Raw genomic sequence first — 15,000 nt, 5'->3', positions numbered from 1 at the left:
TCTTCATATTTAATACGTGTACTATATTTCAATGTTTTGTGTTTTTCTATGTTATGTTGTATGTTTGTTTTAATATATAATAATAATAATAATAATAATAATAATAATAATAATAATAATAATAATAATAATAAAGTGTATTTATATTGCGCCTATCCCTTACAAAAAACAAAAATATTTGGCTCTAAGCGCATTACAACATGTGTAGAGACTTGGTACAATCAAGTCTGACAAATACAATAACACAATATACAGTCGGTGCAACGCCCAACAAATTTATTTCTTGAGAAAATAAAGTCTAAACAACAAAATGCCTGTGGGTTTGATGGACCCAAGTTGAACAAGAAATTCCTCCGATAGGAAAAACACCCCCGTCAAGGGAAATAACCTTCTCAGTTGGTGGCAGTGAGAATGGTTATTTCCCTTTGACCAACGGGGGTGTGCCTCTATAAGTCCTTGTATAATTTTAATCCACCAATAACTCCCTAACCGTGTGTTTGACTGGTCCCAATTTTTGTAAGGACCGTCTCAGGAATGTATAGAACCTGTTCACCAAGTTTGGTGACGATCGGTCCGTTCATTCTTGAGATCTACTTGCGAACACAAACACACAAACAAACACCCAAACACCCAAACAAACACATCGAGTGAAACCTATACACACCCCTATACCGGGGGTGTAAAAACACATCGAGTGAAACCCATACACACCCCTATACCGGGGGTGTAAAAACACATCGAGTGAAACCCATACACACCCCTATACCGGGGGTGTAAAAACAAAAGAAATATGTACTCACCAATACAAGGGCAGCACAAACACAAATTGAAAGTCAAATGTTCACCTATAGAGGCTTCTTCGGGACCACAAACACACAAATACAAAGGAAAACAACAAAGCAAAAGCACAAAACGCCACAGAACCGAAACGGGGTTAAAAGATGGAAGGAAACATAAAGGGAAGAAATTCTAGTAACAAATAAAATTACAGGGGAGAGAAATAGTTTGAAATATTAGGAAAACATACACACACTGACTAAATGGTACATAATTATATCATATTAATACAATCTTCTTTGTCTGTGTCAATGTCTTACCCTAACAATGTCGTTGGTGAAGGAACAGATGATGAAGTCGTCTATGACTGTGTCTATGTCTACGTCGATGTCTGTGTCTATGTCTATTTCTATATGTCTATTTCTATGTCTATGTCTTACCCTAAAACTGTCGTTGGTGAAGGAATAGATGATGAAGTCGTCTATGACTGTGTCTATGTCTACGTCGATGTCTGTGTCTATATCTATGTCTATTTCTATGTCTATTTCTATGTCTATATCTTACCCTAAAACTGTCGTTGGTGAAGGAATAGATGATGAAGTCGTCTATGACCGTGTCTATGTCTACGTCGATGTCTGTCTATATCTATGTCTATATCTATGTCTATTTCTATGTCTGTTTCTATGTCTATATCTTACCCTAAAACTGTCGTTGGTGAAGGAATAGATGATGGGGTTGGCGAAGGAGTTGGACATGGCGAGCCAGTGCACGCTGTAATAGAGCGCCACGAAGAAGCGCTCCTCCTCCAGGGACTCGTAGGCCATCAGCTTCGGGTTGAAGTCGATCACCAGGAAGAACGTGTGCAGCGGCAGCCAGCACAGCCCGAACATCGTCACCACGATGATCAGCATCTTCACCACCTGAAAAGGCAAACAGTTATATGAGTTATATGAGTTTGTGTGAAGTGCTACATGTACAAGGGAAAACATATTCTATCATCATCCAGCCCGAACATCGTCACCACGATGATCAACATCTTCACCACCTGAAAAAGCAAACATTTATTGGAGTACCAAGCTTATATATAAAAAAAGTGCTACAGCAAACAGTTTAGCATCATTCGGCCCAGACCAAATGCTTGTTCTGTTTGATGCATCCTACCTAGCCCCAAAATCGGAATCGTCACCACCATAATCAATATCTTCACCACCTGAAAAGGCAACATTTATTCGAGTTCCAAATGTGGGTTAAGTGCAACGTGGACACTGCAGGAAAGAACATCTATCATCATCCGTCCCAGACGAATACACCCGGCAGACCTGCGTTTTCTGTTTGATGCAGCCTACCCATCCCGAATATATTGATCGTCGCAACGATAATCAGTATCTCCACTACCTCAACATCAGAGTTGCGTCAGAACATGTGTATGTATGAATCTGCCCTTGTTGGAATGTTATACTATTACCACCTGGGCCAGCATCTTAACTACCTGAAGAATGTAGTGTTATAGTCAATTTATTAATATGTGTGTGCAAGCAGTGCCCAAGGAATTCCTTCCGGTGTTAGTATCTTGACCATCTGATGATGACATCGGAGTTATCTTAGTAACTGTGTTCATATATCTACAACCAGCACAGCCTGGGTACCGTTATTGTCAGACATTATCAGGATTTTTTATCACCTGAAGATTACGACGTGCACCGTCCAAGGCATTGTTATTTGGTTTAAACAAAATGTTATTCAAAATACAAAATATGAAATAAATGAGCAGCTTCACCAACGGGAAAATACATCATTAGGTTAGCGTTATCAATTAGTCTTCAGTTGCAGCCAGAAGTTCAGCAGGTGTTATTTACCATCAGAATGCTCAGCATATACTATTTACTACATGGAGAATACTGTATTGGCCGGACCTGCTCAAGAGTTTCTGTTTAACCGAGCATACTTGTGAAATAGCAGAATTAGCAACGGAGGCAAGATATTCTAGGCTGGCATAGGCTAGAATACCGTTGACGCAGGTTTTTGGCCTTGGCGAAGCACGGTTCGCTCCCTCGACAGCTGATGCTGTTTTCACTATCTAAACAGTTGTTCATCTTCATTTCGACAAACACCCTGCGCTTTCGGGTCCAATTTATTTGTCAGAACGGGTAAGTACTACAAGTGCTTTCTGGTGTATTTCCTGGCCATGTGGGGAATCTTGTTTAGACCGTGGCACTGCTATCGAAATGCATCACAGCGGGCTTCCCTCATTAGTACGGTGGACCCCCCCCCCCCCCGTCCCCTTTAAGACCTTAAACATTTAAAGAAAATATCAGGTCTTTCAAATTAGTTTTTTTTTAAATTGAGGTACATTTACAGAGAAAATAAACAGAAAACGGAGAAACCGAGGCGATTTGTAAAAGAGGTCCTCCGTCACAATAAGACAGAATGGAATCGTTTAACTGAAGCCTGTAGAGTAAACAGCTATACAGACTTTACTTAACCCATTTATGCCCACATTTTATTTTTTCACAAATGAGGTACCAAACAATTGGATTTTGTGACTTGTGAACATATTTGGCAGTTTTTGTAACATCAGATTAGTAAATTTTGTTTTTGAGCGTAAAATGTAATCGTCTCATTTTTGGGACAGTGGGACCAAGTGGGTAGGGTTTTTTTTTACGTCACCACACAACAAAGACACCAGCTTACTGCTTTGTAGATCTGCCCTAATTGTTAGTAAATGAACTGTCATTAATTGAAACAATTAATTGTATTTAGTGTGATTTGTAAGACGGAAATCGATAAACACTATCTTGCTGCCCTGCCGATCCCCCCCCCCCCCCCCCCCCCCCACACACACACTCTACCCTTTTCCCGAACGAACTCACAACTGTCATGAACGAAACCTGAATAATCAAAACCAGTTTAAATGAAACTTAGATATAGTAAAGTATTTGAAAATAACTTTTGACGGGATAAATTCCAGAACGGAATTATAAAAAAAGGTTTTGTTTTAAGATTTGTTTATGTAATTTTGTGGTTAACGCAGAAGCTTTGTTTAATTGTTTTTGGAAAAACATTTCCATGCAATCTTTTTCTTTTGAACGTTTCTCAGTATACCAGGAAAGTTCTTTCACGGCCAACCTGTGAAATTGCATGACACAAAAAGGTCTTAGCATCGGGGAACACCACCTTCTTCAGAACGCGGGAAACACCCTGTGTGACTAGTGGTTACGAAAGAAATTAACACACTTATTGTACCAAATGTATTATGTTTATATGCAGTTTATATGCATGTATAAAGGATATATAACTGAGACAGACTCCATTAGAACTGAATTTGAAGACTTCCAAAGAACTTCGCTCTTAGCTGTCTATGCAAATATAACACTTATTGTGCACTACCAAAATCAAATTCCTTGTATCTGCTGAATAAAATATATATATATATATTTTTTTTTTTGCTTAACGCCCAGCCGACCACGAAGGGCCATATCAGGGCGGTAATAAAATATATGCGTCTTATATGTTTTCACGTCTTAGTATAATTTTGTCAATATATCTGGAGTCACCCGCTTGTTCATAGCCAGGGTAGGTAACCTTAGGCGACAAGCGGAAGATGCTTGTGTTGCTCGAAAATTCTAAACCGCCCTTGCTTTGATGCACATGATTGCCAAACGATCCAGTTGTTCGCTCTTCGCCGTCTGTGCTTTCTGAACAAAACGTTATGACTGCTGGATTCTGGCATCAGCGCAGAATGCAAACAATGACCACTGAGTTGCATCCTGACCTCAGGTCAAAATGAGTTTCGGCTCATTCTATCCCTGACAGGATGCCTTGGTTTTCTTTCTGTGGGTAAGAAATCGATTTTTTTTTTACATATTTAGATCTTTTCGTAATGTGTTATGGATATAAGCAGATTCGCGATCGTCGATAATGATTTTTCATGGTGTTGTGTAATTTTTAAATTACAAAGGAATTGATATGTAAGACAGTTTCAAGCGAGCTATTTTTCGCGGCTGTATTTACTGTGCAAACAACTCTAAATATGGCAAAAGTGTCACGTGATAATCAACCGTTTGGTTTCGGCGCTCGCTGGAGCAGACGATTTTTTGACAGTGATGCAACCATATATTACGGTCTCCTTTCGGCAGCAGTCCCACACTTTCGACTTGTTTTGACCTTAGAACGATGTATTTATCATAACTGTGACGTGAAGAACAGAACGGAGATCACTGTCGAAGTCGGCCAATCTGCAATCATTTTCGTCTCGCGAACACTGCTCGAGAACAACATATGGGAGATAACTCTGTATTCTTGTTTTGATAGATTCGCGTAGGACTTTAGCGTCCGGTCAGAGAGATAACTGGCGATAGCCGTTGAGCGATGACTGATCAGAATGCACGGAGTTGCTTGTTTTGTGTGTGTGCTGAATGAGATGTGGTATGCCGCGTCTACGTTGTAGTCCATGCGATCCACACCGCCCATCGTCTGGAAAGCGATCAACCTGCCTTTCTGACAGGAACAGTCTCTTTCAGGGGCATCTTTATCTTTTTGGCAGCAGGTGCTGTAGCGGGCTGTTTCTTGAGTTTGTAGACGGCTGATGGCCTGCTCATGGTCTTTGGAAGTCTTCAAATTCAGTTCTAATGGAGTCTGTCTCAGTTATAAATCTTTTATAAATGCATAAAAACTGCCAATACACATAATAAGTGTTGGTTTGGCATTCCCTAATAGGTTGCACTGTCATGATGATTATATTTTCCACATATACTTGAGTAACGAGGGCTGACGTTCCGTATTGCAGGTGAGGGAATATTTTGGTTCTTTTGAACAATTGCCATTTTGGTGAAACTAACTGGTCTTTTCATTTTTAAAATGGCCTACAACCAACCTTGGCATTTATTAGAATGAAACAAAAGTTTCATTTAAAATCCTCAAAATCTTTTTGTAGGAGCCAAAACCACAACTGTATAGCATAAACGCCGCTTGACAGTAAGGCCGGGATTACATGGACCCAGTACACAAAGGTCATTTTCCTCATTTTGAGCAGAAGCTGACTCAACTATCTGTGATATTATGCAAGATTATCGATCATGTCGGTAGAATTCATCCCAAAGCATGCTAACCTGCTGATGAAGCATTTACAGTCTGCAGAAAAATAAAGACCTTGATGAGAGTAAGGAGCAAAAAACCCACCCCTCTTGATCCCACTGTCTCAAAAATGGGACGATTGGTTCCGCTCGCACAATATCAAACTTAATTAATTTCTGATAAAAACGAAAAAACTAAACTTTTGCATTATGTTAAACTCTACAATATGTCTTCATAGTGATGTATAAAAAAGTTGTCAAACAAAACAGTCTGAACTATTATTTGAAGGTGACCGTGAATTGCACGCACCAACACCCAAAAACGTGAACATTTCCGGCTCAGCAAAACTTAGGAAACAAAATCACTAATTGGTTGTGCGTTGTGCCAAGGGGCCTCCTTAGTCCAACTGAGAACAGAAAGCTGAACTATCACTTCAATGTTAATGCCAGCAGTAGAATTCATTGAGCGTCCCAAAAAAGGGACAGTTGGCTTATAATTATGGGTTAATATCTGGCTAGAAACAGGTTCGTTTTTCCATGCTTGTGCGAATTAAGAGTGCGTGAGTATCATTTACAAAACCAGGTGAAAAAAAATGGCATTGCTTGGCTATGTACATCTGCCTACGTCGGTGTCTTCGAGGTTCATGAACAACATTTGATCTGTATACGCCTTTGTTCTTGGGGGGGGGGGGGGGGGGGGGGGGTGTTAAACAGTTACTACGAATGCATGTATGGCGAGAGTAAATACGTAAAATGTAGCGAGATGAGATGCACACGAGGTTGGACTGACAAAATGCAATTCAGTTATCAATCTTTTGGAGTTTTGGTGAAACGGTTAAAGGCAGGCTCCTTCCTAGCTTGTATACGATTCGACCAACATATGAGGTCTGCATGGGATACACGGGATAGCGCCATCCCGCCACTTGGAGACATACCAAAAATATGCAGCCTGACCGCTTTCTGTGCAGTTAAACAGTTACTACCATTGCCTGTATGGCGAGAGTAAATACGTAAAATGTAGCGAGATGAGATGCACACGAGGTTGGACTGACAAAATGCAATTCAGTTATCAATCTTTTGGAGTTTTGGTGAAACGGTTAAAGGCAGGCTCCTTCCTAGCTTGTATACGATTCGACCAACATATCAGGTCTGCATGGGATACACGGGATAGCGCCATCCCGCCACTTGGAGACATACCAAAAATGTGACCCTCCACCACGAAATGAGTCGCATGTCACCTCGCGCGGTTCTGCGCTAGGCTTGATATAAGTCCGGGGAGTGTCTGGTAACAGTGTGAGGGTCACCTTAGTCACAGGCTTATAACTCAAACAGTTTTCGCTCTTTTCTAAAACGGTTTTCACCACTGGATAGAGCATAAAAAACTCTTTAGGAAAATGTACAAATATGAAAATCATGCAAAGGTGACATGCGACTCATTCCGTGGTGGAGGGTCACATATCAGGTCTACATGGGATACACGGGATAGCGCCATCCCGCCACTTGGAGACATACCAACATATCAGGTCTGCATGGGATACACGGGATAGCGCCATCCCGCCACTTGGAGACATACCAACATATCAGGTCTGCATGGGATACACGGGATAGCGCCATCCCGCCACTTGGAGACATACCAACATATCAGGTCTGCATGGGATACACGGGATAGCGCCATCCCGCCACTTGGAGACATACCAACATATCAGGTCTGCATGGGATACACGGGATAGCGCCATCCCGCCACTTGGAGACATACCAAAAATATGCAGCCTGACCGCTTTCTGTGCAAGGTTGACATGTTTAATGTGACAGGGGAGGCTACCGCTCCTTTCACAGCAGACTCTGCACCCGAGTTGTTGGCCTTTCAGTCAACACCCGTGGTTTGTGGAATTCTGTTTGTGATGGGGTCTGGTGGTTTCCGATTGTCAGTATGTTCATGGAAACCTTCGGGTTTGCATAACAGTTTTTATAGGGCTAAGAAATTAGCCCTAACATTTTCAAACCTGTTTGATTGCACTTCGCTTCCCGAGGTGATCGTAGTGTTTCGGCACACGGTTACATTAATAAATCTTAATTTATCAAGAAGCAACTAGTTCCTAATGGGAGAAGTGTGCCTTTAACTCAGCAACATGCTGCTATTTTGTTCTCTCGCTGCCAGCGGCATTCATCAGTCACATCAGTGACGCCTTTGAACATTCTTCAATGTCGGAAAGAGTACAGTACGAATCGGACACTTATCTCCTCAACAGACATTGCCCGTACATGCACCAGACGGAGACTAACTCGATGCATGACAATAAAAGATGACTTGAAAGACAGGCAGACAGGCACACGGAGAGGCAGACAGATTAGATCATTTTGGAGTTGATTGAAACCTGCATGCAACTGAGGTTAAAAAAAAGGAGAGGCAGATTAAACAGAGACCAGGTAGAGAGAGAGTGCTTAAAATTACACGCTGAGCTGAACCCTACAGCTTGCATCGCTTGGAGAACACAGAACATCGCAAAGCGAATTAGAAGAGGCAGTATTTACAAATAAACATAATGACACATGTTTGTTATTCAAGACTCGTAGGGTACTTCTGTCAGATGCTGGATCGCTTCCTCGGCTTCGTCGGCGGCGGTGGTGGTACTGGTGATACAGTGCGAACAAGGAACAACCGGCAAATTACTCATACTCTTGCTTTTTCTTCTTCTAGCCCGTCATAAATCATTTACATGCCAGCTGACGTCTCACGGTAATTCTTCTTTCCTCGAAGGGACAGATTGGAAGTCGAGACCTGGATAGATATTCTGCTTGTCGGAACTCATTTCTCGTTATTAGTCGCCAAGGAAAAGGAGCAATCTATTGCTTTTTGTCAAGTCCGTCTGCCGTCCGTCTACTCTGTCTTTCCAATGCAAATAACTCACGGTATTTTCTCTTTTCCCCGAAGGGATCGATTGGAAGTTGAGACATGGATACAGATTGTGCTCCTCAGAACTCATCTCTCGTGATTATTCGCCAAGGAAGAGGAGAAATCTATGGAGGTTTTTCCTGTCCGTCTTGCGTCTGTCTACTCTATCTTTCACATGCCAGCACATTATTTACGGTATTTCTTCTTTCCCCAAATGGACAAATTGAAAGTCGATACATGGATTAACATATTGTGCGTGTCAGAACTGATCTCTCGAAATCAGTCTCTCAGAAAATAGGAGATATCTTGTGGTTACATTACTGTTTCTTGTCAGACCTATTCCTCTTCAATTTTCTGAATAGCTGAATTGAAACTTCTGCTATCCACGTTGGTATGTTTGTTTTTGTGCACAATGCCTGACGAAAAGTTGATTCTGGGAAATAAATTCGACACCGAACCCGAGCATCCTATCCTAGTATTACTCATTAACCAGGCACCATTCAGCTATTTCCCGGTCCCAGACAGTTACGAAAGAGCATTAGACCAAAGCTTCAAGGTGTTGCTGCAAAACAACAACAACAACAACAACAACAACGACGACAACGACAACGACAACGACCACAACAACGACAACGACAAAAACAACATCTACAACAAAATGATAATAAAACGTTCTTATTAAAGCGCTATTCAGGCACTTCACACCATGTTTGAAATACACATAAATCCGTAACCATCGTCATGCTACAAAATAAGAACAACTCGTGAATTCTACGGGGACTTTTAACGCCATGCACTGTACTTGGTCTTGGTTGAGCGAGTTTGTATTTGTCTAGCTTCTTCAGGTTTGTTTGTAGTTTTAGAGTACACATGGATACAGCGTAGCATTTTTGTTACCAGTGAGTTGCAATTAGCCATACCTTCACAATCAGACAATTTCTCGTATGACTGCACAGACTTTTGATCTATGTCTGTGCCACTAACACAATTGAATAAGCCTTTTTGTTAGTCACTGGACCTGTTTGTGTGGCGGAATGTGCTTGGCGTACGCCTGGTAAAGGGATGGGGTAAACGCCCCAAAAAGGTGCAGGGAAAAACAAAACCCAAAAAAACTAAATCCAAAAACAAAGAGACTGCCAACGTTCCAAAATTCAGAATCAAAAAACAAGAAAGGTAGGTTGTTGGAACGTTTGTTATTGACAAAACAATACATTCACAGATATTTCAGATATTTTGTCAATAACAAACGTTCCAACAACCTATCTTTCTTGTTTTTTTTTTATTCCAAAAAACAAAATATCGAAACGAAGAAGAGATGAGGTAACAGACGCAGTTCAAGACGAAGAAGACTGTAGAAGGAGCAAGAAAGACAAAATAACGAGGAGGCGTTTGTTGGACGAAAAGAAGAAAGATAAGAAGAAAAGAGAAAAAAAAGAGAAACAAGAAATCGAGAGAAGAAGATGTGCATGAAGAAATGATACCCACACAGACACCCACCCACCACAACAAAAAGGGGAGGCAAGAGCCAAATCTCGGAAAAACAGAGATAGCAGGAGGAGGAGAACGAGAATGAGATGTATGTTATTTGGGGGAAGGGGTGGGTGGGGGGGGGGGGGGTGTAGGTTAAGAAGAAAAAAACCCATAAAAAGTAGACCAAGAAAAAGACCGAGGACGTGCCGGTACACAAAGTGGAAATTAGCATCTGGAAAAAGAAAAGGGCGGATGATGAAATTCTTCATCCACGTTCCTTGATGGAAGAGGTGAAAATCATCAACAAAACAGATCAGTAAAATGAAATACAAATACAACCGGGAGGAGCAAAAAAAGGGGCAGGAGGGGGGGGGGGGGGGAGGCGCACGAAGAACAGACGCATAAAGAGCTTGGACAGTGATAGAAAGGGGATGTCGGAACGAGCGAGCGAGAGAGAAAGAAAGAGAGAGAGAGAGAGAGAGACAGACAGACAGACAGACAGACAGACAGACAGACAGACAGCGAGACAGGGAGACAGACAGACTAGACATACAGACAGACAGACAGACAGAGACAGGCAATCAGACAGACAGACAGAGACAGAGACACAGAAAAACAGGAACAGAGACAGATAAAAACAAAAAGAGGCACACAGAAACAGACAGAAACAGACACAGGAGAAGGAATGAAGGGAGGAGATCAGGCCAAACGGAACACAAACAAGTCAAGTCCAAGTCCAAGCCAAGCCAAGCCAAGCCAAGTCAAGTCAAGTCAAGTCAAGTCAAGTCAAGTATTTATTTTTATTGTTTTGGGCCCAGAGGGCTTTGAAACAAAGATATAACTTTAACAAAAAAAGGTAACAAATCAGACAGTTAATATAATTTTTATATGTATACAAATTGAGCGGACAAATACAACAAGACGGTTGACGCTTGCCAGCGAATACCAATCATTGCATTTAGACCACACTTGGCACCTCTCCCATAACTCAAGTGCACCAAGTTCACTTGTCCAATAAAAACCACACGATCCCTTTGTCGGCTGCAAAAAGCCAGAAAGTCATAAGTCACTGGCCTCGAAGAAAAAACGTGATTATAGCAGACAGCCGATTCCATAAAACTGCAGGATCATTTGGCATCGGGTACACCATCATCAACATTGCCTGCAGGTTATCTCTGAAACTGAATGCACCACGACTAATCAAACATGCACATGTTCCGGCCTCAAAGAACAACATTATCAACACAGACAGCGGATTCCATTAAGCAGGATCATTTGGTATAAGGAACAATCATCATCATCATCATCATCATCATCATCATCATCATCACCATCACCATCATCATCATCATCATCATCATCATCATCATCATCATCATCATCTGCACGTTACTTTTCTCTTCAACTTTGACTACCCCACAATAAATTACGACTTTGTTATTACCTCGATGAAAAAATGTTTAAGTGCAGAAGCAGATTCCATATAACCGCTGGATCATTCAGGCATAGGGTACACTCATTATCAACATAAAGGCAAGTATTCTCGTTGCCAGTTTGTACTACTATGATTTAAACTAATAACAACTTTCCCTAATATAAAATACAGACCATTATCAGCGCAGACAGAACATTCTTGACTCTATATATAAAACTGCTAAACCATTTGGCATAGGGTACGCTTACGACCATTGACAGTTGCAGATGTTCTCTTTAAGTAACTCCACTACTTCAAATCATGAGTATATACTGGTCCAGAAGAAAAATAAATATCATTGCAAGAAGTAGATCCCATCAAACCGCTGGATCATTAACGGCACCATCCGTCTCGCGCAAATCCCCATGTTCTCCGTCATAGCTGAAGGCTGTCTTTACTAATGCCCAAAGTCGACTTCGCGAAGACTTTACGAAGTCTTTTTATCGAAAATTCAGGGCCAACGCTTCGTGCAGCCATCTTCGTGAAGTAGACTATGTGAAGTAGAATTTGCCGAATTCATTTGAGGCTTTTAAAGCCTGGCTTTTACATGGAACACGTTCTTTCCACTTGGTCACAAGATACAGATCAAGCATCTTCATCTACAGAGTGAGATTTTATTATGATTTTAATTTGCTGATTGTAACTAGTGTCTGCAGTTAAATGATTAATTCGTCCGAAAAGTCCCATCTGCACAGAAAGCCAGTATGCAATTGATTTTGGGTATGTTGCAGAGATGGTCTTATCCCAAGTACAAACCTTGGCAGTTTTGAGATGGTGACCCGAATTGCTAACACGGGAAGGACCGTGCCTTTAATGATATACGACACCGATTAAACAACTGAAGTCTCTTCTTGACCCTCCCATCTACAGTAACATGTCAAAAGCGAAACGAAGTTCGAGGAGACGTCATTAATTCGAATGATGGCTTCACGCAAAATAATTATCTGTCACTTCTTATAAGTAAGTTTCCCGAGGAAATGACAGAGGATGTCGAGAACAGAAGTTCGTCTCGGTGACTTCGTTTAGATCAGTAGTGGAAAAATACTTGCAATTTCACCGCCAGGCTGTGCATGTATCGGTATCGTATTTCTTTAAGCAAAGAGTACACACAACATCATCATCAGTTGCACATTTTATCACTTTAACTGACTCGTCTCTACGGGTAAATATTTAAGAGATTGTATTGATTTCTTGAGGAAGTGAGTGGGCGAAAAGTGCTATCTCGTCTCATGAATAAGGAATCGGTCAGCAAATGACGATTACGTGATGTGCTGTACGTGCAATATAGTACACCTATACATCATTTCCACCAGCTGTCACCCACTCTCACCACACGTCAGATGCTATCATTGACAGCCGGGTAAGACTGGCGGGTTATATGTAAGCAGGTATCTACGAAATAAACCGATCAAAAACACATTCGAACAGAATGGAATAAATGAAATAAAAATAAAATTAAAAACAGCTTTTTTTTCTTCTTTTGTTTTTGCCAAGCACATCATTGTGGGACTTTTAATGAATAACATGCATCCGTCCACTCACAATATCATTTTCTTTCATCCTTCACCATTTACCACTCAAAAAGGTCAATAGGGCCTAGTATTAAAATCCATGAAATAAATGAAAGGCATCTACGGATGTACAGATACATAATTGACCACACTCATTTGGTATACATTCTGACGTTTCATATAAAATGTGACCCTCCACCACGAAATGAGTCGCATGTCACCTCGCGCGGTTCTGCGTCAGGCTTGATATAAGTCCGGGGAGTGTCTGGTAACAGTGTGAGGGTCACCTTAGTCACAGGCTTATAACGCTCTTTTCTAAAACGGTTTTCACCACTGGATAGATCATAAACAACTCTTTAGGAAAATGTACAAATATGAAAATCATGCAAAGGTGAAATATGACTCATTTCGTGGTGGAGGATCACAAATAAAAACAGCTCATATCAGTGGCTAGGAATGGGAATGTCAGTGACAATGGGTCTTTTTAAGATTCGCTTTTTTTTAGGTCTTCCCTAACATTGCGTGCATCAAAGTACAGCTGAAATTACTTCACTTTTCCTGACATAATGTATTTGCTTTCAGATTGAACTGAATCTCGCAGTTTTTTGACGAAAATGTGTCACCGAATGCCCTATAGCGATGTTTTTCGACAGCTGACCGAATAGTGTGAGCGAAGTGCGACATACGCATGCAATATTTTCTATGCAATTTTTCAATCAGAAACAAATTACGTGTAAATTCATAATGTCAATTGGGGTCCAGAATTTCGCGATCGCGCATAAATTATATGCAAGTAGTTGCCTTGGGTGGTGTTTTCGTAGTCTAGTACTTGTAGAACCCAATTTTCCTGGTAACAGCAACAACTGTGTGTGTGTGTGTGTGTGTGTGTGTGTGTGTGTGTGTGTGTGTGTGTGTGTGTTTGTGTGTGTGTTAGCGTGCGTGCGTGTGTGTGCATGTGTGTGTTTGTGTGTGTGTGTGTGCGCGTGTGTGTGTGTGTGAGAGTGTGTGTGTGTGTGTATGTGTGCCGGTGTGACAGTGTGTGTGTGTGTGTGTGTGTGTGTGTGTGTGTTTGTGCGTACGTTTGTAGATGCGTATGGATGTGTGAATGTGCGTGCGTGTGTGTGTGTGTGTGTGTACGTGTGCACGTGTGACGTGTGCGTGAGCGTGTCTGTATGTGTGTCACTGTGTATGTGTGTATCTGTCTGTCTTCTGTTTGTGTCCATTTTGCCGGCGTCTGTATATGTTTTAAGCGTGCAACATCCTTCATCTACCTTCTCCTTTCCACTCAGCCGATGTGCGTGGTATGTTCCACAACACGCACCGCTCCATTTCAACCGCCTCCCCCCTACATTAGAATTTACATACCCGTGCCATGCTGCACGATTTTTGTTTACATGAATGAGGAATTGCAAGCAAACTTCCCCTTGTGCTTGCATGCGTGCAGCGAGAGATAAAACTTATCTCGCTTCCGAAACCTGCCGAAGTAATTAATCCGATGCGTCTTGCAAAATTTGGTGTACTGTACATTTCTAAACTAATATAAGGGGGTTTCTGTTACTGTCGCAAATGAAAAAGCCCCCAAAACACACATACACACACATACGCACATACATACACACACACACACACACACACACACACACACATGTTTTTTTTTCTTTCTGTTGTTTTGTTGTTGTTGGGAGGGGGGGGGGGGGGTGGTTGCTACGATCGTCAGAAGATAAGCAACTGTTCAAAAAGTTCAGGAAGCTCTTGGGCTTCTGGGGCAGTTTCCTGGGGAATTTAAGAGTGTTGCTAGTTTGT

The 15,000-nt window shown here is 41.5% G+C and overlaps 1 protein-coding gene across 1 annotated transcript in view; it reads right to left on the bottom strand.

Annotated features, from left to right (window-relative positions):
• Window positions 1-15,000, bottom strand: part of LOC138958424 (prolactin-releasing peptide receptor-like) — a 43,855-nt gene that overhangs the window by 16,972 nt on the left and 11,883 nt on the right. Inside the window, exon 2 of the mRNA XM_070329566.1 lies at window positions 1,476-1,697. Coding sequence (XP_070185667.1) covers window positions 1,476-1,697 — 222 coding nt within the window. The remainder of the gene's footprint in view (window positions 1-1,475; window positions 1,698-15,000) is intronic.

This window comes from Littorina saxatilis, linkage group LG2, assembly GCF_037325665.1.
Source record: "Littorina saxatilis isolate snail1 linkage group LG2, US_GU_Lsax_2.0, whole genome shotgun sequence".
Lineage (NCBI taxonomy): Eukaryota > Metazoa > Mollusca > Gastropoda > Littorinimorpha > Littorinidae > Littorina > Littorina saxatilis.
Note: the sequence above shows the minus strand (reverse complement) of the source record. Positions and strands in the feature narration are given on the sequence as shown.